Source organism: Lontra canadensis, unplaced genomic scaffold (assembly GCF_010015895.1).
Source record: "Lontra canadensis isolate GAN:19392208 unplaced genomic scaffold, GSC_riverotter_1.0 scaffold88, whole genome shotgun sequence".
Lineage (NCBI taxonomy): Eukaryota > Metazoa > Chordata > Mammalia > Carnivora > Mustelidae > Lontra > Lontra canadensis.
The window spans coordinates 7,598,842-7,623,892 of record NW_022631082.1 but is presented as its reverse complement, the minus strand read 5'-3'; the positions used below and the strand labels follow the sequence as shown (position 1 = coordinate 7,623,892).

General features: G+C 58.7%; 1 protein-coding gene across 6 annotated transcripts in view; it reads left to right on the top strand.

The window, feature by feature from the left end:
• The first annotated feature begins 8,018 nt into the window (after nt 1–8,018).
• ADGRL1 (adhesion G protein-coupled receptor L1) overlaps nt 8,019–25,051 on the top strand; it is a 41,079-nt gene continuing 24,046 nt past the window's right edge. For 2 of the 6 annotated variants that reach the window (XM_032835903.1, XM_032835900.1), the window contains exons 1-2: nt 8,020–8,181; nt 23,168–23,332. In XM_032835903.1, the coding sequence (XP_032691794.1) occupies nt 23,263–23,332 (70 nt within the window). In that variant the 5' untranslated portion in view covers nt 8,020–8,181; nt 23,168–23,262. Of the gene's footprint in view, nt 8,182–23,167; nt 23,333–25,051 lie in introns of all 6 variants that reach the window. The other 4 variants (XM_032835898.1, XM_032835897.1, XM_032835896.1 and 1 more) reach the window with 3 other exon arrangements.

Sequence of the window (25,051 nt, the reverse complement as noted above, 5' to 3'; positions counted from 1 at the left end):
GAACCATCCTGCCCCAAATGTCAGTGGTCTACAGTTAGGAAAAGTTGGGTCACCGGACTCCATAGATTACCTCCGTCTGTCCTTGAATGTCATATAATGGGATCACACAGTGTAGCCTCATTGTGTCTTGGACTCTTGCTCAACATTATGTCTTGAGATTCATCAGGCACCAAGGCTCTCCACACATTCCTAGTCCAACCTTTTTCATTACCGCATCATATTCCATTGTGTAAATATGTAATTATTTTCCATTTGCCAGTCGCTGGCCACTTGGCTGGTGCCCTGGGGTGTCCAGGGTCTGAAAATGATGAATGTGTGTCTTTGGGTGGGAATAAGTGCCCATTCCTACTGAGAATAAACTCAGGAATGGAATTGCTGGGCTGGGACAATTTAACCTTAATCAATCGGTCGGTGCTAGCTAAAGCTCAGAGAATTTTGCACAAAAATCCTGACTTCTGGCTTCTGTTGAAGAATCTATTCTGGCAGCCCCAAGCCTGACTTTGTACGTGGTAGCACTGACTGGAGTTAAGTAGTAGCAAGTGGCTGCTGGCTTAAAAGGGGGGTGCGTCTCCAGCTCCCCATAGCTGCCACCCTCCCTCCTTGCTGCCTCACACCTGCCTCATTTCTATGTTTTTGTTCCCTGGTTGGCATTTGGCTTTGTGGCACCTGTCCTGGACCCGTGCAAGGTCAGGAATCGATTCCTACCTTCCTGTGGCCATGGCCTTGACCTTCATGGGACTCTCACCTCCCTTCTCAATACCCTTTCCAATTCCGCTCCATCTCTCAGAGCCTGCAGTCCCTTTAGACCTCTATCTTTCAGCGTGTGGGCCAAAGCAGCCTTCTCTACTCTCTGGCAGGGGAGGGCCTCCCAGGGGTACTCTCCCATAGTTCCCACCTGTCTTCCATGGCTCACATTTGCATTGACAAGTCCTTGCCAGCTCCCAGCCAACTGCGACTGCATCTGTCTTATTCATTGCCACTTGCCCACGATCGGCTAAATGCACAGGGAATACTGGCCATGGGGCATGGGGCATAAAGGGGAGAGAGGGAGAGCACTCTTGCCAGGTAGAATAAACCATTTACCTCGCCGAACGCTCTGCAGAAGCAAGCTGGGCTCCTAGGATGAGCTGGGCAGGCACGCGTTATCCTCAGAAGCTCTTTCCCCATGGCTGGCCCAAGAGGGTCTCCTCCAGCTATATCCCCTCCACCCCGCCCCCAGTCTATAACAGTGAAGGATGGCGAAGCGCAGGGCACCGTCCCTGAGGTCCTTAACTTCCCACAGGTCGGCCCACCCCCAACCATCCCAGCCGTCCCTAAGCACTGTCCAAATGTCTCCCAGTCAAGTCCCCAAGGCAACTCCTTCACCTCTAGTACTCTCCCTGACTCTCACCTTCTCACCAGTCTTCCTTCCCCCAGCTTTGCTCTGTGCCCTCGGTGGTCTCCTCCCAACTCCGCTCTCTCACCAGAGCCCTTCTCTCTCCCCTGCGCTCACCTCCCCTCCCCCCAAGCATCCTGCTGACTCCTCCTCCCTCAGCTTCTCACACCTCCAACCTCCCCTAGGCTTGTTCCTTCCTCTCAGCAGCCCCCACCACAGACACGCTCCCTTCATTCCCACTTTGTCCCCTCACCCTCCAGCTCCTCCGCCAGCTTTGCGCTCTCCCCTCTCCTCCCCGGTTCCCGTGGCCGCGCCTCCCGCGCACCTACGGGGGAAGGGGCGGGGCCTCCTCACCTGGAGGCCGCAGAGCAGCGGGGCAGCGGCCCCTAGCGGCCGGGGAGGGAAGCGCAGCTGGGCGCCCCTCCCGGTCTGTACCTAACTGGGAACCAACCACCATTCCTGCCTGCCGGCTGCTGTCTGCTTCCTGGACTCTTCCTTTTTGGGAGTGACGGGGATGGGGTGTTTACAGTTCTCAGTGGTGTGTCTGTCGAAAGATGACATTTCATCAGTCCTGACTGGGGCGAGGCGGGGGGCGGGTAGTGCAAAGGTTAAGGCATTCTATTGGCTCTGCCTCTAGGGTAGCCTCAAATCTGACCACTTTGCCCTCACCCAGTCCTGCCCCAGGCCTCTGTCTCCTCTCAACTGGCAGCTACTTTCCTAGTCTCCTGGCTCTTTCTCAGATTCCCCCTGTAATTTTGTTTTAACTGAGGTAAAATCCATATAACAAAATTAACCACTAAGTATTTTCAAGTGGACAATTCACTGTCATCTAGTACATCCGCAGCGTTGTGCGACCCCCACCTCTATCTAATTCCAGATTTTTCCATCATCCCAAAAGGAAACTAGTACCTGTTAGCAGTCAGGCCACCTCCCCCTGTCCCCCAGCCCCTGACAACCATTAATCTGCTTTCTGTCTTTATGGATTTAGCTCTTCTGGATATTTCATATAAAAGAATTTGCACAATAGCTGGCCTTTTGTGTCTGGCTTCTTTAACTCAGCATAGTGTTTTCAAGAGGCATCCACGTTGTAGTGTGTGTCAAGATTTCATGCCTTTTTATGACTGAATAGTATTCCCATCTGTGGATAGCCAACCTTTTGTTTATCTGTTCACTCTTTGATGGTCATTTGGGTTGTTTCCATCTTCTGGCTTCTGCGAATGCTGCTGCTGTGAACGTTGGTGTACTAGTATCTATTTGAGTACCTGCTTTCAGTTCTTTCAGGGACACCCTCAGGGGTGGACTTGCTGGGTCATATGGTAATTCTATGTTGTAGTCACTGGGGAGCCACCCTTATAATCTGCTAAACATTTAAATAGGAACATGCCATCCTCCTGCTCTCCCTTGGCTCCCCATGCCATGAGAATCCAATCCTGACCCTCCTCATGGCCCTTGAAGCTGTGCCTCATGGTCCCACCATGCTGGCTTTTGTGCTCTTCAAATAGTCCAGCCTGTTGCAACTGCAGGGCCTTTGTACTTGCTGTTCACTCTTCTTGGATCACACATAATAGGCTCCTCAGCTTTCAAGCTTCAGCTCAACTGTCTCCTCCTCAGAGAGCTCCCCCCAGCCCTGCATCTGCCCCATAACCTCCCCACCTCATCTCCTTTCCCCCTCACTCCCTCCCTCCAGCCGCATAGGCCGAGTCGTGGATCTTTTGCCCACTCAGCGTGCTTCTGCCTCAGGACCTTTGCACAGGCTGTTCCCCCTGCCTGGAACAACCTACCCCTTCCCCATGACTCCTCCCTCATTTCTTTCAGTGTTTGTTCCAAATCCCAGCTTCTTTGAGAAGGCTTCCTTGACTTTTCCTATCTAAAATTGCAGTCACCGGCATGCCCTCTGTTTTCTGTCTTTAGTCTTCTTCATAGCACTTATCATCTGACATCCTGTATCTTTTGCTTGTCTGACTTCTCATCTGTCATTCTTAGAATGTCAGCCCTAGAACAGAGAATCTTCTGCCTTGTTCACCACTGTGTCTGCAGCAACTGGTACAGTGTCTGGCACACAGTAGGTGCTCCGTAGACATTTGCTAATTAGCTGAACCCTCCCGCTCCCAAAGACAGCAGCTGATGTTAATCTCCACCCACACTTTATCCTCCTGGCCCAATTCTGAGACCTTTTCACCTTGCTTTTCACTTACTTGAGTGAGGGCATAGGATGGGATGGGATGGGGTTCAAACAGTGCCCCAGGTGTGGTACAGGGAACCTCTGAGGGCCAGGGGCACACAGAGCCTCACCTGCTCACCCCTTAAGGCTTGGACACATCTGCCATCCACTTTCCTAGCACCCTGCTCACTTTCCACGGGTAATTTCAACATGCCTCCTGTTTCCGCCTTACCCACTAGAACCAGAATGCCCCTGAGAGGGCTTCCAGGCTTGCTCTTGGGGCATTAGGGCTTCCTTGATGCCTAGCCCCATGCCTGCACTAAGAGCATGTAAGGGGCGCTCTGTATCCGAGGAATAAATAGAAGGAGCGAATGTATGAACCGAATAGTAAAATGACATGCGGGATTATGCATCTAGTGCTGTGCTGTGCCAAGTAGGCTCTAGGAAAAGCTCAGCTGAGCGCATCTGGCCAGCGGTGGAGGTTGGGGCATTGCTCAGTTCCTCCTGAGTCCAGGAACACGTTTCATCCCCATCTATGGTCCTAGCCAAGTCTGAAGCCCGGGTGCCCCGAGGTGCTAAGGTGGGCAACATGCAGGGTCCCCCAGATGGGAGGATCAGAACGTGAGTTGCCCTCAGCGCGGGACACCCTGGGTGTGGGGGTTTTCTGGTATTGGGTGCACAGGACGTGGGGTACCCAAGGCGCGGGTCACGCTGGGCATGGGAGAACCCGCGGCGCACCGCAGGGTGCCGGAAGCAAGAGTCACCCCGGGAGTAGAGAGTGGACGTCCTGTGCACCGGTACCGAGCTGTACCGTGCAGGGCACACGGCAACGGGGCAGGACTGCGCGCTCTGGCCGACGCGTTGGTTTCCGGAGCCAGGCAACTCTCGCCGCCTCCACTGCGGCTGCGCAGCCGAGGGCTGGGGGCTGGGGGGCTGTCAGGTCTCTTTCACGCCCCCATCCTCTCCGCATCCTTTGCCTCCTGAGCCCCTCGCCCTCGAGGCCATAAGATCGGGATGGAATGGCGGCTGGCTAAGCGACCCCGGCTGAGAGCGAGAGCAGTAGGAAAAAGAGGAGGGGTTGGGAGGGGTTCCTGGCCGGGATTTTTTCAAACTGAGCCGGGAGTCCCTTAAAGCATGCCACCCCTTCGTTTTATACAAGTAAAAGCCACCCCTTCTCGCAGTCCCTGGAGAACGCAAGTTAGAACCACCTCACCGCCTAGGCAGGCTCATCAATTCCTAGGGTTGCTCTGCCGGAGGAGGCGGGTGGGCTGCTCAGGGAGGGGGAGGAGGGGCGGGGAGGCGGCTCGGAGCCAGAGGGCTCTGGAGATGTCCAGCTTTCTCTGAGCTACACGTTCTTTCCCCTTCCGATCCTGCTGGGTTTATAGAACACAGGCCTCCCCCGCCCCCCCCCCCCAACCAAAACCTTCCATGGGTCCTGTCAAGTGCTATGGATATATCTCAAAGTGGGAAACTGGGGTGTGGACAATTAAGACACTCTCCCCCATCCCCACACCCAACACACCAGCAGTTAAGGAACCACAGGTAGATGGACTCCTTTCCGCATCCACCAACCTCTGCTTCCTTCACATTTGTTCTCTTAGATCCAGTTGTTGGGCTGCACCACCCAAATTCAAGGCTTGAGCTCTACAGCTGTAGAGTCCTGGGCATGAAAGGGAACCAAAGGTGGTCCACCCACCCTCTCCCCCCCTGGGAAGTTTTGGGGCCTGAGTTGCCCCGAGGTTCTGGGCTATGAAAATCCCTCCCTAGTCCTGAAATGAAGGCTCTCCATAAAAGGGGGTGGAGGGCAGTTGGTTGCCATGGAGGTTGCCCCTGGTCACCCAGCAGGCCTGGAAGTCTGGTGTCTCCATTTTTCCCTATGTTCAGCCACCAGGATGTGCTTCTTGGAAGGGATTCTTAAAGGCCAAGTCAATTTGCTTGCGGATGTTCAATTTAGGCTTCCTTTGATACTCCGCGTTCCCACTCAAGTCTGCCCAAGTTTTGTGTATTTACCACCCCAAACCCTCCCACTGCTACTTCCACCCTATTCATTACCCGTTCTACAGAGCCAAGCTTGGGTGGCAATGCATTCTCTTTCCAGGAGACAGAAACAGGGGTTTACCTTCCTCCCCTTCCTCAGCCCTTTCCCTTCCTCTATAATCTAGTTCCAGATTTGTCTGCCCTACTTCTCCACCACACCTCACTGTGCATATGCCCACTCTGGACCCATCAAGATTCAGCCAGGACTTTGGACTTTGCTTGCCCTGGCTGCTTTACTATTTAGGCCCCGCTTGGATGGACTCCCTTCCCTGAGGATCCAAGCCAGGGATTTGCTCCTCCTCATCCAACAGTCTTAGAGTTGCACCCATCTTTCATAAAACTGAGCCTGCTGCCAGGCTTCCAGGTCCCATCTCCTGAGAGATCCTAACCAGATCTTACCTCAAAGGACCCTCCAGCAGTCCTCACCCTTCCAGTTTCCCCCCAGCCCCCACCTGGCACTGAGTTATCTATTCAGCTGAAGTGCTTATTTTTGGCCTGGGGCCCGGTTTTATAGCCCCCACTGTGGGTCTTGGCAGTGACAGTCTAGTTCTGGGGATCCAAGCCAGGTTGGACACACTTCCCCACCCTGGAGAGGAGGTGCGGGGCTCCCTCTGCAGCTTCAGCCTGAAACCTGCCCCTCACCTCACTCAGCCAGATGCCTAGGAACCCTCTGGTTCCTTGCCCTACTTCTTCAAGTCTACCAGCTGCAGTGTAGTTGCTGGGCTGTGATGTTCCGTACCAGGTTTTGGATCTTGCCAAGAACCTAAAATTCAATTTTTTTTCCTCTCCGCCCTCCCCCGCCCCCCACCCCGGTCCATCTCCCCTCCCAAAGCGAGACTTTTGAGGCGTTTATAGATACAACCTCCACCTAACACTGCCCTCCCCGCTCCTGCTGCCCCGTCCGCTCCAAGCCCGTGTCCGGTTGCCCAGGACTTTCTCCCGGGGTCTTGTCCTGTCCCGCGGATTCCAGTCCAGGCTTTGCGTTCCTCCCCCGTCTTTTATTGTAGGTCTGGTCTCCCAGGGTAGCAGCCTCCTCAACGCATTCCCTTCGCATCGCCCCTGGATCCTGAAGCTGTTCTTACCGGCCTGCATCGCCTGCATCGTTGCAGCCAGCGCTCCGGATCCCTTCGTGCTGGAGTCCAGCCCTCCTTTTGCCCCTCCCCCTTGCACGTCTCTGCCAGAAAGATTGGGGCAGCCCCTGCCTCCTCAGCCACTAAGCAGCCCCTTCCAGAAGCCCCCTGCGAGCCCAGGTCTGAGAATTCTAGGCCAGGTCTTGCTTACTCCCACTGCATTAGGCATGACGCATTACTCCGTCTCCCGAGGATGAATCCGGCCCCAAATTTGCGTGCCCCGGGTGCATTTGGCCCTGTCGCAGCTACCCGCCGCCCCCCCTTCCTCCCATCTTTGTCTAATCCAATCCGGGTTTTGCATACCTCTTCCAGAGCTCCTCCATTTCTCCCTTCGCCCGGATCGGCGCCTTTCCTTTACTTAACTGCTGGAGAAATCCTCTCCGGGTCTTCCTTGCGCCCGTCTCCCTTCCCCCACTCCCAGTTCCGACGCAGCGACCCAGCACGTCGCCTTCCCTCTCTTGGCTTTTCCAGAGGGGTTAGAGGAGGCTGAGGGAAGAAAAATCCAGTCCGGGTTTTTGGGTCGGCCCCCGGTGCGCTCCGGTTGGTTGCGGCGGCCAATCTTCGGCGGCGGCTCCGGGCCGGGTTTTGCGCGTGCCCGCCGCCCCCCTCCCGGAGCGGGTGCGTCGGGGAGAGGGGCGAGCAGGCGGCTTGTCATTGCTGGTGCCCGGCGCCGGCTCGGTCCGCGCGTCCTGCGGTGCCCACGGGCCCGGCCCGGCGCCCCCCCCCTCCGGCCGCCCCGGGGGCGCAACGCTGCCGCGCCCGCCTCCAGCCGCGCCCCCCGCCCAAGCTCCGCGCCGCCCGCCCCCAACCCGAGCCCCCCGCGGCCACTGCGGGGAGCCGGAGCCGTCCGCGCGGGAGCTGTTGGCGCTGCGGCGCCTCGGCCCCGCCGTCTGCCGAGGAGGCCCCGGCGGATGGGGCCGTGCGGGCCCCGGAGCGGCGCCGCCGGGCGGCGGGGGGCTGCAGGGGCGCCCCGGCTGGCCCGTTAACCCCTCGGCCGCCGCCGCCGCCGTCGGAGGGGGCTGGGAAGTCGCCTGGGCGCACACGTGCCGCCTCCGTCGGGGCCGCGGAGCTGCGGGGGAGATGCGGGCCGCTGTCGGCGCCGCCTCGGGGGGCTCCGCCTCGCCCCAGCCCCCAGAGTTCTGACGCCGCCCCCGCCCCGCCGCCTCCGCCGCCGCCGCCTCCCTCCCCGGGAGGGGCGCGGACCCGTTCGCCCCCAACCCCGAGCCTCCGCTCCCGCGAGGGGGCCGCCTCTGGAGCTGTGTAATCCGCTTTTTTATTAATTTTTTTTTTTTAATTTTTGGCTAGTGGCGGCGGTGCTGGGCTGGGGGAAGGAGGTGACACGGAGGCCGCCCTTGCCCCGCCACCCCTCACCCTTTTCCCCCCCGCCCCGGTTCCGGGAGATGTGCCGGGCGGGGGGCCGGGGTTCGCGGAGCCGCAGGAGACACGCGCAGGGCCGACCCCAGAGCGGCGCTGGACAGGTGAGTGTCTGCGGGCCCAGGGTGAGGGGGACGCAGCACCTGGGCCAGGTGTGCGGGCCGAGGCGGCTGGGGGGAGGACCGGAGCCCAGGCCTGTCCGGGCCGCGTAGGGGGAGGGGATATCGGAGCCGCGGACTCCCCGCACCTGAGCTGGAGGGGAGTCAGGGGCGGCCTGCACTTCATACCCACCCGCTTGGGGGTCAAAAGGGACGGCCCCCACGGAGCGCCGGGGACGCGGGGGTGCGGATGGACGGCCGCGGGGTGCCGGCGGGGGGAGGGGACCGCGAGTGTGCCCGCGCGTGGCTGCGTGTGCCCGCGCGCGCGCCAGCCTTTGTGGGGAAGTGGCGCGGCGGTGCCTGCGTGTCCCCGGTGCGTGTGCGCGCGGGTGCTTGGCGCCCTGTTTGTGTAGGTGTCTGGGTGTGAGCGGAGAGGGTGCGTGTGCGCGCCGCGCGCGGGTCCCGGCCCCCGGAGGAGCTGCGTCGGGGGCTGGCACCGCAGGATGCTGGGCCGGGGATTGTTTTTCTCCCGGAGGCAGAGACGCGGTGGATGGGGAGGGGTCTGTTTGGGTGTCCGACCGGCTGCAGCCCGGGGGCCTTCGCTGTCAGGAGGTGTGCGGCGGCATCTTTTCTCTTTCTCCGTGGTACCTGGTTAAGCATGGGTAGCTGTTGGGTTTGATCCACCTGGATCCGGGCTTTGAGGGGGACAGCCCTTCCTCTCCCCCAGGTGTTCATTGGGTAGAGCTATGGGGTTTCGACTGTCATCCTCGCCTCTGAGGGTCCCGGGACAGAAGTCCGGACCAGGAGAGGATGGAGAGTGCTGTGGGTGCTCCAGACTTGGCCAGAAAATGCCCCCGCAGGCGTTGGCCCAGTGCACCCCTGGCACCCATGTGAAGACAGCACCCTGCTTGCACAGCCCCCCAACGCACAGCCCAGTCCCTGCCCATCCAGGCTAGGTCAGCACCCAGCCCAGTCCTTGTCCAGCACCTCAATCTTAGTTCCTGGGCCATGACCACCGCCCCCCTCGACCCTCCCCAGCCTTGGCAGCCGCGGGGATGTCCCGCCATCCCAGTCTTGTGGCAGGGCCCCCTTTCTTCTTGGCTTCTACAGGACCCAGAGTCTGGGTTTGTCTGCCCACATCCAAACATGTGGTGTGCCTGGGGGAGCAGGGGGAGGGGTTCAAAATGGCTGCCAAGATGGCTGGTCGCCTCTCCGCCTTTCTCTGTTTTTCTTTCTCTCTCTCCCTTTTCTGTTTGCTCTGTTCCTTTAGCTGCTACAAGAGTCATCACAGAGAAGGGTTTGGACAGTGTGGGGACAGGTGTGGGGGACATTAAGGGTGACGTCTGCTCTAGGCCTGTTGACCTCGATGCTGCTTGCTTCTTGGAGAGAGGCTGTTGGTCTTTGCTCTTCTTTCCAGCACCCCAGGGGCTGGCAAGAGCTTGTCCTTCAGCCCAGCTAACAGCTTGGGGGCTCCCTGCCCTCCAACTGGCTCTTCTAGGCCCTGACACCCTGAATTGATCACTTGGGGTGTTGGGGTGCTCCATAGAGGATCCCATCTCTCATCCTCTCCGTCTGCCCCATGGCCGGGGGCTCAGGACTCCGGGTGGGCCTGGGTCAGGCCCCAGCTGTGGGGGCAGGTGACTTCTCCTTCCTCCCCTCTCCCCACCCACTAATGCCAAATTTATTACTTAAAAGTAGGATGAAAACAGGGAGAATAAGAGAAGGAATACAACCTTCATTATCATATCGAGAAAATTATCCGTGATTTTCCTAACTAGCAATTTGCCTGCCATGCTGTTCAGAACTGACTTGCCCATTAATTACAGAGATGAAAAATCATCTGGAAAATGGAAAAGGGAACTAATTCGATCCCTGGCTGGTGGCAGTGGCACCCATGCACTGAGCCACATACGTGTGCGCTCACATGTGAGTGCCAGCCCTGCCGCTGGTATGGCCACCTTCCTCCTCTCCCCAGTGACCTCCCACAGGGCCTTAGCCTGCTCCATGTTTGTTGCTTCTGTCCTCTAATGCCCCACTAGGCCATCCCTCCGCAGGGCACCCATCCCAGCCTCCACTCCTGGGGAGCTGCTAATGCCTGATCTTGGACTCTGAGGCTCCCCAGGGTTAGGGAGTGGGGAGCTGGGGAGCCAGCCTACCTGGGCCCTGGTGCCTGTAGGGAGGAGGTGGAAGAGAGACTCATGAAGTCCTGTTTCTATTCCCAGTGTGCCCTGGGGAGTCCCTTCTCCTGGGGGACCTAGGAGAACCCTCCAGATATGTGGGGGAGGGGCTGGTGGGCTACCTGGCTGCTCTGGAGTCTGCATCAAGCGGTCTGGACTCCGGACCCCTGGTACCTCCACCTGTGAGAGCCACCTGCGTCTGGAGTTTGCAGCATCCCTATGGTCCCTCCCCAACCCCCCAGCTGGTGGGTGAGCATGAGGTGCTTCAGCCCCAGCATGGGCATCTGGTGGAGGGTTGCTGATCCCAGGAGGTTGTGCTGCTCTGCTAGAATGGGTACCCCTGATGGGAAAGAGGAGGAGCGAGATCCCTGCAGTCCACCACCCCCCCCACTCCGTCCGGCCCTGGGCCCGTGTGGGGAGCTGGAGCTCCAGGTGTCTGCTCCCTGCTACTTCTCCAGCCATCTGTGTGGCCAAGGACAAGTCTCTGGTTTCTGTGTGGGCTCCTCTCGAGGATCCGATTTCCAGACGCCAGACACTTCCCCTCTTCCAGACCCCTCTTTGGGAGGTGGGAGGGGTTCCCTGGGTCTGGAACCGGACCTGGCTGCAGTGACCTTGGAGGAGGTGCCTGGGCTGGGTCTTGGCCACCCCCGAGAAAGAGGAAAGCAGGGTCCCAGGATGGGAGGCTGCTGCTGAACAGAGCCAGGGGGGGGGGGGGGTTTCTCCCAACCCTCGGAAGCCAGTCCTCTGTCAGATGTCTGTGTGTGATTGGGATGGGGACCTGGTGAAGCCTGTGTGTGACCCTGTGTCATCGGGCTAGCCCCATGTTGTTAGGGGTCTCTTCGGAGCTGGTGCCATGAGTTTGATGGAGTTGGTGGCCCCATGTGTGTCTGAAGCTCTGGACGGGAGCGGGGTCTGCATCTTATGTGCACCTGCAGCCGTGTGCCCAGGGGTGCATACATGGGGCTTCTTGGGCCAAGGCCCGTGCACCTCTTCATGTAGTCTGTGAGCACATGCCTTCTCTACAGGTGCTGTGCTTGACGGTGCTGTAGGGACAGTGCCTTGGTCCTGTCCTCTTGGAACTCATAGTCTGGCCACACATAGCAATTTCAGTCATGAAGCTTGTGTCACAGGATCCAGGGAGAAAGCTTATGTCTCCTTTCTGGAGTGGCCAGGGTCCCAACTGCAGGTGGGAGGGCGGCCCGAGTTGGAAGGTAGCAGCCCATCTGTCCAGGCGCCAGCGCAGATCAGGCCATGGGGCATGTTGGGGTTTGGTCCTGCATGATCCTCCCCATCACTTCATCCCTTCACTCCTGCTTTCCTTGTGGCTTCACCAACATTCTAAGCACGATTCTACCCCGGGGCCTTTGCACTGCCTGTTCTTCCATCTGGGACTCTCACCCAGACATCTGTAAGGCTTTTGCTCCTTCACCCAATTCAGATGTCACCCCGCCCCCCAGTAACCTTTACCCCATGCAGCCTCCCACTTACCTCCTGACTTTTCCTAGCACGGATGGCTTTTCTCACACTGTAATTTCTTGATTTATTGTGGCTGTTTATTTATCATTTGTCTCCCCTGTCAGAGTCCAAGTGCTCAGGGAGTTTGTTACTTGGTTTGCTTTTGGATCCAAGATGCCTAGACTCATACCTGGCCCACAGTAGGTGTTCAAGCAGTCTTCCCTGAGTGTGTGGGAGGGGGTCTGTCGAAGTACTGGAGACTCCCAGGTGAGTCCTCTGGCTGTGCATGGCAAGGACTCCCCGTCTACCCTGCCCCTCTGGGGGGATTGAGAACTGTCACTGGGGGTCTGACCAGGCCAGCTCTGCACCTGTCTGCTGTGCCCACCTGTGAGTACTCTCCCTGAGGTGGCCTCGTGGGTGCCCTGTGGGTATGGGTACCTGTATGGGCCACCTGCCCAGGAGCTGTGTGTGAGCTGCTGTGTGTGCATAGCTGTGTGTGCTCTGTGGGGTTTAGAGCTTGGGGTGGGAGACTGGAGGCACCCTCTGCTCATGCAGGGGATGGGAAACCCAGGGTCAGGGCCTGAGCAGCCCCTCCTCCTGGGGCACTGTCTCAGCCTCGCTTGTGGGGCGAGACCCTCATGCTTGTTTCAGTCTGCGTGGGCCCTGGCGAAGCAGTGGAGCAGAAGCTCTCTGCTTTCCCACCCCGAACTCCAAAACTGGGGGAAGATAAAAATTTCAGTAAATAGACGCTGAGACTAAAAATAGCCCTGCCCCCCGAGGGCCCCTCCCTCAGACACTCAAAATGCCCTGGAAGTCGGGAGGGGGCAAGCCAGGAAGCCGAGCGGGTGCCTGTGTCCGGCTGCTGGAGAGGAGGTGTGGGCAGCCCGGGGCCGAGGGCCGGCTCTCGCAGACAGGGCCGTCCGGTGTCGGGCCGGCTGTTCTTTGTGGTGACTGTCCTGGGCATCCTAGGACTTTGGGCAGCGTCCGTGGTCTGTACCCTCCAAATACTAGTAGCATCCCTCGCGCCCCCCCGCTGAGACACCTAAACGAATCCGAGACATTGGCAAGCAGACTGGGGTAGAGAACAAAATGGTCCCTCGCTGAGGAAGACCGTCGCTCAGGACAGGGGTCGGCAGACTTTCTCTGTGAAGAGCCGGACAGTCACTCCCAGAGTCGGGAAGCTGGCCTAGCTGCCCTCATGTGTATCCCCCCTCTGCCTCTTCACAATCTTCCCGAAGTGGCAAGAGCTCTCTTAGGCTCCTGGCTATGCAAAAACAGTCAGTCATTAGAGTCACTAGAGCTTCTGCCCCAGAGCGCCCCCCAGGTGCCCTTGGTGGTGGAAGTTGGGGCACCTCTGCGTGCGCCCTCCTCAGCAGAAGAGCAGCCCTGTTGGGCCACGCTTGTGCACTTATGGACATGGCAAGTCTGATACAGTCTGTCCCTATCACCTCCCTGCCCTCACCACTTCCCACTACCCCACACTCACTCCCCCAGTCACCCTGGCTTCCTCACTTATCTCAAATATGCACCGACCAGCCCCAGGACCCTTGCATGGGCTGTGCCTGCTGACAGGAACTCTCTTCTCTTCCTTGACCACCTGTATGGCTCCTTCCTTACCTTTGTGGGGCTTTGCTGAAGTGTCTGGTCATTCTAGATCACCCTATTTTAATTTGTACACACACACACCAGAGCCCCTGTTCCTCCACAAAACTAGTACATCATAGAATTGGCTTTTTTAGTGCTGTTTGTGTCTGGCTCATCCGCGGATGTCTGTCCAGCTCCTGGGTCAGTGTCTGGTACCTTGGTGCTCTAGAAAGGATATGTGGGGTCGCCATCTATTACTTCCAAGCCCGGGGGAGAGACAATTCAGAGGAAGAACACAGCCCAAAGTGGGCAGAGTTGGGATTTGAACGTAGGACCCTGGGACTCTTCCCTCTTGCCCTGCTGGGCATCATCTCCACCTCCCTCTGATCTCTGTATCCACCACCCTGCCACTTCACTGCCAGCATCTGGAGGCCCGGAGACTCCTGCCACCTCCCACCCTCTGCCTTGCGCCATGGCTCCTACCACTTCTTTCAGCTGTGCTCTGTCATGCTCGAAGTGCAAGGCTCGAGGATGGGCAGTGAACAATATGTAGTGCAAATGTACCATAGGCCTCCATAGTGCCAGCTTCCTGTGGTGAGGAGCTTAGTGGAGGCATCTGGCCAGGCTGTAAGTCAGGGGGGCTTCCTGGGGGAGGGGGCCTCCCAGCTGCAGCCTGGAGGGGAAAGGAGGGATAAAGTGGAGGGGGGAGAGAGTATGTGAGGAGAGGCCTGCCTGAGGTCAGAAAGAAAGTGGTGGCTCAAAGGGGAAAAGGTAAGAGGTTTTATGGCCAGCCGTGTAGAAAGGAGGTTCGAGGCTGGTCATGGGGGCAGAAGGATTGAGTTTGTGCCATGAGCTGTGTCCATGGGGCTGGGAAAGCCTATGGAGGAGTCAAGGCCCACCAGACAGGATAGAAATATTCAGCATGAGTTCCTCTGGCTCCTGGGTGGGAGAGAACCCCAGAGGGAAGAAGGGGGGCCAAGAAGCCAGTGGGAAGAGGAGGCCTCTGGGGACTGCCAAAGTGAAGGCTCTGGAAAGGGCCTTGAGACATTGGACATGGGCTGGTGTGGGGGTTCCGAGGACAGGAGTTGACATGGTTTGCTAGGTGATTGGCAGGAGGGTGAAGGAAGGAAGCATGGCTACACGGCAGGATTCCGGCTTTGACGGCTGAATGGACAGGAAGAAAAAAGGGGTGAGGGTGGGGTTCACCCACTGCTCTCAGCAGCCCCCTCCTCCTCCCAGTCTAATCTCCCTTGGTAGCAGAAAGAGTCTTTGGACTGAGTTAGGCTATGCCCCTCCTCTGCTCAGAACCCTCCTTGGCTCCCACCTCACTTGGAGAAAAAGCCTGTGTCCTACCTCGACTCACAAGGCCCTGCTAGCTCTGTCCTTTAATCTCCCCTTGCCCTCACCTCTTCCCACTCTCCCCCTTGCTCACTGGGCTGCAGCCGTGCTCCAGCAGATCCTACCTCAGGACCTTTGCACGTGCTGTTCCTGCTGCCTGGGAGGTTTTCCCCCCAGGTACCTAGATGGCTCACCGCCTTGACACTTCTGTTAAAATGTTTCCCTCTGGGAGAGATGTTCCCTGAGTACCCTATTTACATTTGTACCCACAGATAGGCCCCCACAACCCCCCTCCCCTTCAGGCCTATTTTCTTCTAAAGTGCTTGTGACCCTGTGAGAACTATGTAACTATGCACTGAATAGATGACCTGTTCTCTGGGTCTGTTTTGTCTCTGTTCATTAAACAAATTAATAAGTGCTTGTTCTTGCCCAGGACTGGACACGCAACAGAGAGCCATACTGACCTGTGATGGAACTTTCCCTGAGAAGTCCCCAGCTGGTGGGAAAGATAGACGTTCAACAGCACAGCCCAAATCCAGTTAGGGGGGCAAATGTGGAGGCTCAGTGTGCCATGAGTGTGGGTGTAGGAGAGACCAGCCAACACAGGCAGTCCTGGGGGCAGAACCTTTTGAAGGAAGAGAGGGGGCAGAGACAGGCACCCTGGCACTGTGTGTATGGGAGAGGGAGAGGTGTGTGGGGTTGGGGTCACCTTAGGAAGCTAGAGCAGAGATGGGATTGACCAGGTGGCCAGAGACCAGAGCCTGAGATGCCATGCTAGGGCATCTGAGACAATAGGGAGCCATGGAGGGTGGTAGGCTGGAAGGGACATGATTGGGTTTTCATTTTACGAAGATCACTTGGGCGGGATGGAGAGCACATGGGGTGGGAGTGGCAGATGGATGGGGGAGACCAGGGAGGAGGCCTCAGTGGAAAGCGGCTGCTTCGAATGGCCCCCACCCCACTGTGGTCCAGTGCCACTGGGCAGCCAGAGTGACCTTTTAAAACGGACAAATCAGACAAGCCCCACCCTGTGGCACTGACATCTCGTGGGAGGAAGATAGCAGATAGTAAAATCCTGGCTGGCATGCCAGCGATGGATGCCATGCAGAAAAAAGCCAGGATCGGATGGAGTGCTAGGAGCAGCAGGGCCTCGTTGAGCAGGCGATGCCTTGGGGAGGCAAGGGAGAAGCGGTGTGGGGATGTGGGGAGGAGGGAACCACCTGTGCAAAGGCCCTGAGATGGGACTGTGCCTGATGGTTTTTCCTCTAGGAACCTGGGGCTGAGTGAGTGAGCAAGGAGGAAGGAGAGTGGGAGGGGCTGAGGGCAGGAATGGGGTAGAGTGTACCTGGCCAAATGGGCCCCAGGGAGGACATGGGCTTTTGCTCTGAGTGAGGTGGAAGTCACAGAAGGTTCTGAACAGAGGAGGGATGTGCCCTGACCCGGATGCTCACTGGCACCCTCTGGCTGCCCTGGGACGATCAGGCTGTGGGCAGCAAGGGCTGGAGACCTGAGGGGGCTGCAGGTCTGACCAGGGGGCAGGTGAAGGGGCTGGGCCAGGGAGGGAGTGGGAGGTGAGCAGATTCCGCAGGAGGGGCTGCAGGAGCTGCAGGGGTTTGATGTGAGGGTGAGAAGGAGAGAGGGGTCCAGAGGGAGCACTTGGGAGGACTGGGCTGCCCCCTGCAGGAGATGGGGCTGGAGTGGAAGGTCTGGGGAGGACTCTGTGCCCTCTGAGCCCACAGGGCCCTTCGCAGGGGAGGGCTGCGTGCAGGGCACTGCCCAGGCTCTCGTTCCACCTCTCTGAGGTTTATATGTTTGTCCCTGAGGCAAGACGGCGGAAACAGACTTGAGAACGGCCAAGAGCTACGCCCGAGGCCACAAAGCAGATTCAGACCTGGGAGGCCCTTCCCCCAGGGCCTGCTGCATCTTTTTTTTTTTTTTTAATTTTTAACTTTTTTTTTTTAGATTTTATTTATGTATTTGACAGAGAGACAGAGGGAGAGAGAGCACACAAGCAGGGGGAGTGGCAGGGAGAGGGAGAAGCAGGTTCCCTGCTGAGCAGAGACCCCGACATGGGGCTCCATCCCAGGACCCTGGGATCATGACCTGAGCTGAAAGCAGACGCTTAACCTACTGAGCCACCCAGGTGCCCTGGCCAGCTGCTTCCTTACTCTGCCATTTCCTGAGGGCTTCCTGGAGGAGGCAGGCTTGTGGCGCTGGTCCCTCAGGCTGCTAGTTTCGGGGCCAGAAGCAGGAGACTTGTGTGGTGGGGCTCCACCGTGAGGGGCCCAGAGCCCCCTCTGCTGATGCCCGCCCCCCAGGCATTCAGACTCCCACCCACTCGAGCAGAGGGTTGCCATGGCAACTGCACTCTAGGGCAGACTGGAGGCGCCCTCTCTCCTCCAGTAGCTGGTTCTCCTCCTGTCACCTACCCCTGCCCCATTTCAGGGCACCTGAGGACAGAGCCTGGGCCATGTTACCCGCCCCCAGGACCCCTGCTACATGCCCCCTTAACTTGACACTGAGGTGGGGCTCAGGAGCAAACAGAGGCAGGTGTGGGTGGGGCTGGTGGACTGTCCACATGACCTGGGGGTTGGACATGCCTGGGCTCTAGTCCCCCTCCATGGGGAGGCAGCAAGCCCGATTTTCCAAGCATTCAGTTAGGGTCACCCAAGTCCACTGAGGCTTGAGGTGGGAACAGACGCAGGTGCGGGTTCATCCGGCCCTGTGAGGGCAGTGGCGCTGGGTGTGCCCAGCTCCGATTCTGCTGTCACACACATGCAGCGGTGGGGTTGGCTGAAGGAGGGGACTCTCCCGGCCACCAGGGGCTCCCCAGCCCAACCTGAGGGGCCAGGCTGCCTGGGTTCAAAGTCCCGTCATCACTTTGGTGCCCCTGGGTCCTCATATTCCTCCTCTGTTAGATGTAGGTGTGTGCCTCTCCCCCATCCCTCTACCCCCTCCCCCCACCCCGCGTACCGAGTTCCTCTGGGTTAAATGAACTGTGTGTATGCAGTGCTTGTGACGGGGCGCCGAGGTGTCAGCCACTGCCCCTGGCACCACGGGAGCTTCCAGGACTGGAGCTCCAGCAGGCCTCCCACTGCCATAGTTTGTGTGAGGCTCCCAAGGTTTGCGGCTCAGCCCTGTCCCCATCTCTGCCTCCCAGCCCACTGTTTGTCCTGAACTCCCATGTGAGTTTGCTAGGGCTGCTGTGAGAAAGTACCCTAGACTGGATGGCTTTAACAACAGAAACTCACTGTCCTAGTTCCGGAGGCCAGAATTCCAAGGTCAGAGTGTGGGTGGGGCTGGTTCCTTCTGGAGGCTCTGGAGGGGTCTGCCCCATGCCTCTCGTGTAGCTTCTGGGGGTTCGCTGGCAATCCTTGGCTTGTGGCTGCATTGCCCGACCTCTGCCTCCATCCTCTAGTGCCTTCCCTGTGTGTTGTCTGTGTCTAAATATCTCCTTTATAAAGACACCAGTCATACTGGACTAGGGGGTCACCCTAATGGCCTCATTTTAACTTGATTACCTTTTTAAAGACCAAATAAGGTCCCATTCTGAGGTGCTGGAGAATAGGACTCCGACATATCTTTAGGGGGAGGGGCAGTTCAATCCATAACACCCTCTCCCAAGGCCTCAGGGATGGTCAGGCTCAGGCCTCCCAGGGTATGGCTCCCACCTGCCCACATCAGATCTTGCCCCCCCAACTTAGGTGGGCACCAGGGGGCAAGCCTGGAGGAGAGAGGAGGGGACAGAGGTCCTGCCTGGCTCCTCGTACTCCAGCCCCAAGATGGGGTCAGGTTCTGGGGGCGCCTGGGGCTTTCTGGGGGGAGCTGGTCTGGGGATGGGCCTTCAGGGAGCAGTGGGTAGCCCGAGGGGAACACTCTCTGTACCCCTGAAATGATGGTGCCTGGGCTGTGTGGGTCAGACTTGGCCCGGAGGTCACAAACACCTGTCTCCAGCTGCTCCCACCACTGTCACCTTACGTTCATTCAGTAAAGATTTGTCTGAAGACACCTATGTATCTAGGTGCCCGGAGATGGGCTTGGAAGCGTCCATTTTTCTGGGGGCCTGGGGGTGCAAAGGAAATCCCTAAGGGGACAAGTCGAGTCACAAGGCAGTGACGTGATCAGTGGCGATGGTAGTGACAGCTGCTGCGGGGGACACTTTGCCATCACTACATGCCAGCCACGGCCCTGCGTGTCTCACATGAGTGAGTTCATCTTGTCATGCAGCTGCCCTGTGTGGTACCCCCATTTTACCAAGAGGAGGTTCCAGGATCGGTTGGGGGCTGGACAGGCAGGCACTGACCACAGTGGAGGCTGAAACAGTCTGGGGGCAGGGCCCCTGCATCTCTGAGGAGGGCACATCTGAGCTGAGATCTAAGGGCCACAGAGACAGGGACATAGGCTGGGATGCTGCGTGGCCTCACAGATGGGGGAGCTGGAGCCATGGCAGGGCCGTAGATGGGACGGAGTGTCGAGAGGTCTTTAAAAGCACGCCCCCCCCCCGCCCCGGGAAACAGCTAAGGGTCCCCAAACAATGAATGGCTGAACAAGATGCCAGCCGTCCTCGTGGGGGGAATATTACTTGGCCCTGAAGAGGGATGGTGTGCCGCCCCAGGTGACAGTGCAGATGGGCCTTGAGTGAAGGAAGCCAGCCATGGAGGGATAAGCACTGGCTGACTCCATGCAGATGAGGTCCCTAGAGGAGACCGGTTGTTGCCAGGGGTGGGGGCAAGGGAACAGGAGGGGCTGCTCCCGAAGCCAGAGTCTCTGTCTGGGGCGATAACAAAGTTTCGGAAATAGACGGTCGTTGGGGCAGCCCAGCACAGAGAAGGCAGTTAATGCCACTGGATAATACACAAAAACGGTTAAAATGACACATTTTATGTTATGTATCTATTATACCATGATTTTTTAAAGGCCTCTCTAGCTGCCAGTGGGAAGCCCGGAGTGCAGGAGCAAGAAGGGTGGGGTGCTGCTGGGAGGAGGTCAGGGCTGTCGGGAGGGCAGCTGCTGGGGACAGACAGACACCAGCGTGTCCCAGAGGTGTAGACCCAGGACTTACTCCCAAACTGGAAGTCGGGGAGAGGGAGAGAGGAGCCAGGAACTTTAACTCCTGGGGCTGCAGCCCAAGGACCTGGGGGGATGCTGGGCCCGTGGACTAACATGGGTAGGGACTTTGTTTTAGTCTGGTCAGGCCGAAGGTGATTTGGAGACCTGAGGGAGGTGTAGACGGTAGAGAGTGAGAAGAGAAGCGGGGCTAGCCCTGCAGTGTGGCAGTCATCACAGGATAGATGATGTCTACAGCCAGGAGGCCAGTTAGACCCCTGGGAAGGAGTGGGGGTGGCGAAGAGGCCTGGGGACTCCACCTGGGTCTGGGTGCAGCCCGGAGGAGGGAGAAGAGCTGCTGCCCTCAGACTCGTGCTGCCTGGGCCCTGACTTGTACCACACTGCGGACAGCGCCCTCGGATGGGTTCCAGGCTGGCCTGTCGCTTGTGCAGACTGCTGTCCTTAACCAGAACCCTGCTGGTTTGAGGCACAGAGGGAACTGAGGTTGGGCAGCGGGGGAAGGACCAGCTCAAGTTCACACCACTTGTGAATGGCAGAATTGGATCCAGACCCCTGTGGCTTGGCTGCCCCCAGAGCCTGGCATCCGGCAGCCTTGCCAGCATTAACCAGCCGCTAACTAGTTGGAGAGCCCTGGGGAGAGCCCGGGAGGGGATTGTCTGTTCGTGGAGAGTCAGCACCCCTCCTGAGCCTGACTGTGGGTGGGAGCTGAGGTGGGGAAGGGGCAATGAGGAAGCCCCAGCCCCCCACAACATAAGACTGTGAAATAATATAAAAGGAGCCGGAGTCCACAGTGCCGCAGGCCATGCGTGGTCGGGGTTGTGGGCTGAGGCAGGAGGAGGGGGTGCTTCCTGAAGGCTGGGGGTGGGGAGGGCGCAGGCATGACATCTGGCCACACTGTCAGATCCCTTGCCATACAGCAAGCCGAGTCTGAGGCCTGGGAGGGGGTGTCCTGCGCGGGAGCGTGCTCCTCCCACCTCTATTTCTTGAGAACCTGTCCAAGTCCCTGCCCTCCAGGAGCTTATGGTCTAGTAGGGAAGGTTGACCCCAGACCTGCTGATATCCTAAAGGTAACTTCAGGTGTGGCTGAAAGCTGTAAATCAGGATGGTAGGTGGGAACAGCAGGGACGTTTGGGGAGGTCGGGGTAGGTTGCTCTCCTTGGAGTTGAGTGCTGACCAGTGGGAAGCCATAGCAGGTGTACGAGGATCCTGGGAGAGCATTCCAGCCAGAGAGAGCAGCCCAGGAAAGCCAGGGGTCAGGGGGCGGCAAGGAGAGGGGGAGGAAGCTAGAGCCTCCTAGGAACTGGAGGGGGCCGGCCAGTTACAGAGCAGGGTGGTGTCAGGTCACCGGTGGCCTTGCAGCCCTGGTAAGGAATGCAGACCCCAGGGGAGAGCCGAGGCGAAGGTTAACACTCGGATCTGCGTCATTCAGTGACCCCTCCAAGCTGAGTGGAGGGCAGGCGTGGAGGGAGGGAGGCCGAGACAAGCATGGTGTGGTGGGGTGGTGGTTCGGTCCTAGATGGGGGCACGGGGGCCACAAGTGGGCAGGTTGGCGAGGTGCTCTGGAGGCAGAGCCATCAGGACTTGCTGGTGGAGCTTACGAAGGGGAGAGGTGGGGAAGGGTAAGGAATCGGGATGGATTCCTAGGTTTGGGGTCTGAGATTGAACGAACACATTGCTGCGTGCCAGGCCTATTCTAGAAGCTGAGGCTAGCTGTGAGCAAAGCAGTCCAGTGATTCCTGTCTGTCAGGGTCCGTCCCAAGCAAGAAACAAATAGTTACTTTTTTAAAAAATATTTTATTTATTTGAGAGAGAGTGATGGAGAGAGAGAGGTAGCGAAGGCATGTGCAGGGGTGAGGGAGAGGGAGAAGCCAACTCCGTGCTGAGCTGGGAGCCCATCAGGGGGCTTGATCCCAGACGCTGGGATCATGACCTGAGCGGAGTGAGCCACGCAGGTACCCCTGAATAGTTATATTTGAACAAAGGTGTAAAGGAGGCCAGGGGCATCAGCCTTATGGATGACTGTTGGGCAGAAGATACATATGGAGAAACTGGCAAGTACAAAGGCCTTGGGGCAGGGGTTGGTGTGGTCAAGGAATAGCAGGAAGCAGGAGTGGCCTGAGCAGAAACGGGATCAGGGAGCTGATGGTGCTGGTGGAGGGGCTTTCATCTGGTAGGGAAAAACAGTGACTGGGGCTCTGTTGAGAGATTCCAAACAGAAAATAAGAGATGTGGAAGGTATTTATTGGTCAATGGCATTAAAACTATGGGACAGACTGGGCTGGCAGCTGGAGAAGACAGAGCAAGTGGGTGTTCACACGCTGGAGGGCTGGTTAAAACATGGGTGCCAGCCCTCCCCAGAGAATGTTTGTAGAAGTTCATGACCAGGCTGGTGCCTTTGGGCCAGGGCCACCCTGAGAACCGCGTTGCAGATAAAGCAAAGGGCTGAGGGCAGAGATCTGGGTTTGCAACTCTGAGCACATCCAGGAGAGACTAAAAGGGAGAAGGGAGGAGTGGCCAAGAATGGAGGAAATGGGTCAGAACGGAGCCCTGTGCCTGAGGAGTTGCAGTGCCCAGGGACAGACAGATGTGTGGGAGGACTGCAGGGGAGGGCACACAACGCCAGCCCCACTCCGGCCCCCTAGGGGACCGCACACCGCTCCCTTATCCGCGCCTGCCTGTCTCCAGCTTACCTCAAGGGTCCCCCAGAGGGGAAAGAGGGGACTCAGTTGTCCCTGGTCCCTGATCTGTGGCGCCAGCCAGCTGGATTCTAATTAGCTACCAGAGCTGGAGAGACAGGAAGCAAGGGCTGGGGGCGGGCGTCGGGGAGGCTGCCATTCAAGGCCAGGCTGCCTGGGCACCCCCGCCCTAGCACCCCCGCAGTGCTGGGTGAGGAAGCCAGGTCAGGGAGACAAGTGGGCAGGGTTGGGATTTGGGGATGGAGAAGAAGCTTCCAGAAGGCCTTTATCTCCCATGCTAGAGGGTCTGAGGCCTGCCTGGGTGCGGGTGGGCCCTTCACAGCCATGACATCCTGGTGAGCTGGCCCTGCTGTGGGGGGGTGGAATTTCGGGGTTGGGGGGATGCTGTGAGACCACGGGAGGAGCTTCCAGGAGGTCCTCTTTGGTCCAGCGCGCCCAGTGGGTGGGTCTGTCTGCTGGCCAGGGGTGGGAGTTAGTGTGAGACAGAGGGCCTGGAGGGGTGCAGCTTCAGCCCCCACAGCTGGCTTGGGGGAGGTACCTTGAGTGGCCCCTGTCAGGGACCATGGGGTGGCAGCCCTCAGCCACCAGCAGGAGGAGAGGGGACCGGCCCAAATACCCCTCCTCCTGGGCCTGCTGGGAGCCTGCCCCGGCCTTACTCTCCCTGTTCTCCCCCAGGCTGGTGGGCCAGGCCGTGGTGCCCACCTGCTGATGCGGGGCAAGGCCCCCGGCACAGGACACTGAGCACCCCGAACACGCGCCCGGCTGCCACCATGGCCCGTCTGGCCGCAGTGCTCTGGAGCCTCTGCATCACCGGCGTCCTTGTCACTTCGGCCACCCAAGGTAGGTGCCGCTGGGGCTGGCGGGAGCCTTGCGCAAACAGCAGCTGGGAGGCCGGAGAGAATGCTCAAACACCTCCCATCCACTTGGGGAAGAACCACGGTCCCCAGCTCGCCCCGGACCGCAGCGGAACCGAGCCGGAAGAAAACTTGGTCATCGCACTCCCCAGCACCACTGAGGGGTCCCTGCACTGCCCCCTTACCCCCAACACCTGGGGCAGCAGGCCCCGTCTTGCCAGGGGTCCTGGAGCCTGGGATGCAGGGCTGTGGCCGCCTGGGACCAGGACTCGCCTTCCCGGTGAGCCGAGACTCCTCTGTCTTCTGTGCGTGTCTCTCTCTGTGATTACATCTCTGAGGCTCTCACTGGGAAGAAGGCTTAATTAAAGCATGCCCGCCGACGTTTATTTAAAAAACAACTAATTACCCGGCTCGGCCCTATGCCGGCCCCACGATCCTACACATGCAACAATTAGTGCCCCCAGCTTGCCCGCCCACCGCCACCAATTACTCAATTATGGTCCCCGTGGCAGGCCCAGGCGGGGGCCAGGGCAGGGCAAAAGGAGAGGCAGGAAGAAGGGGCCTGCTGGCCTTGCCCCTAGCCCTGGGCATGCCCCCAGCCAGCACCCCCCAGCTCTGTCTCAAGAGCACACTGTTGGTGGACTTTGCTCCCCAGTGTCCCTTCACGTAGCCCGATGCTCCCAAAAGCCACGGAGGCAGAAGGGGCGTTGTTCAGCCAGGCACCAGGGCCTTGGCACTGCTCTGGCCAGCTGGCACCCTCTGCTCTCCCAGTGCCCACATTACCTGCCCATCCAGGTCCTGCCCCACCGCCCTAGCTGGGCCGGGAGGGGCCACTTCCACCCCCAGACCCATCTGAGCCAGCCCTCCACCCCCAGCCTCCCTCCCAGGCCCGGGAAGGACTAAAATTAGCTGTGGAAGCAGATGGTGCTAGAGGAACACATGTAATACTTTCCCCCTAGTGAGACTCAACTCACCCCAGAAAACCCCGGGGGCCTGGCTAGCGTCCTCCTGGGGCCCCCCACCTGATGGTGGAGGGAGCAGATCTCCGAAAGGGGTCTGCTTGGCACTGCTGCCCAGGGCACCACTCCTTCTCTGTACCCACGAGCCACAGTCCACGCCTCAGAGCCTGTAAGTCCCCCTGCGTGTCCCCACTCCACCCTGTGAGGCCTGGCTGGGAACCAGTGCCTGGAAAGGTGGCTGATCTGGTGGGTGTGGCCAATGCGGAGCCCACTCTGTCCTGTAGAGACTGGCTGCCTCAATAAGTATTTTTTTAAAGATGTTATTTATTTATTTGAGAAAGAGAACATGAGCGGGAGGGGAGAGAATCTCAAGCAGACTCCCCATTGAACGTGGAGCCCAATGCGGGACTCGACTCCAGGACCCTGAGATCATGACCAGAACCCAAGGCAAACGCTTAGCTGCCCGAGCCACCCAGACGCCCCTTGATGATCTTAACGATAGTCGTACTTCACGCCCGCCACCTCATTGCCTCCTTCAGGCCTTTGTCCAAGTGTAACTGGTCAGGGGCACTCGTACCTGCTGCAGCCGCCCCAGTGCTGAGGAGGGAGCAGCGGCTCCGAAGGGAGGAATGGGGGCCGCAGAGGCGGTCGGTTTAAACCCCAGCCGTTTGGGGCCTGAGCTGGGGCTGTTGGTCCTCACAGGGCATGGGATGGGAATGGACGTGGGGCCGTGCAGCCGCACCAGG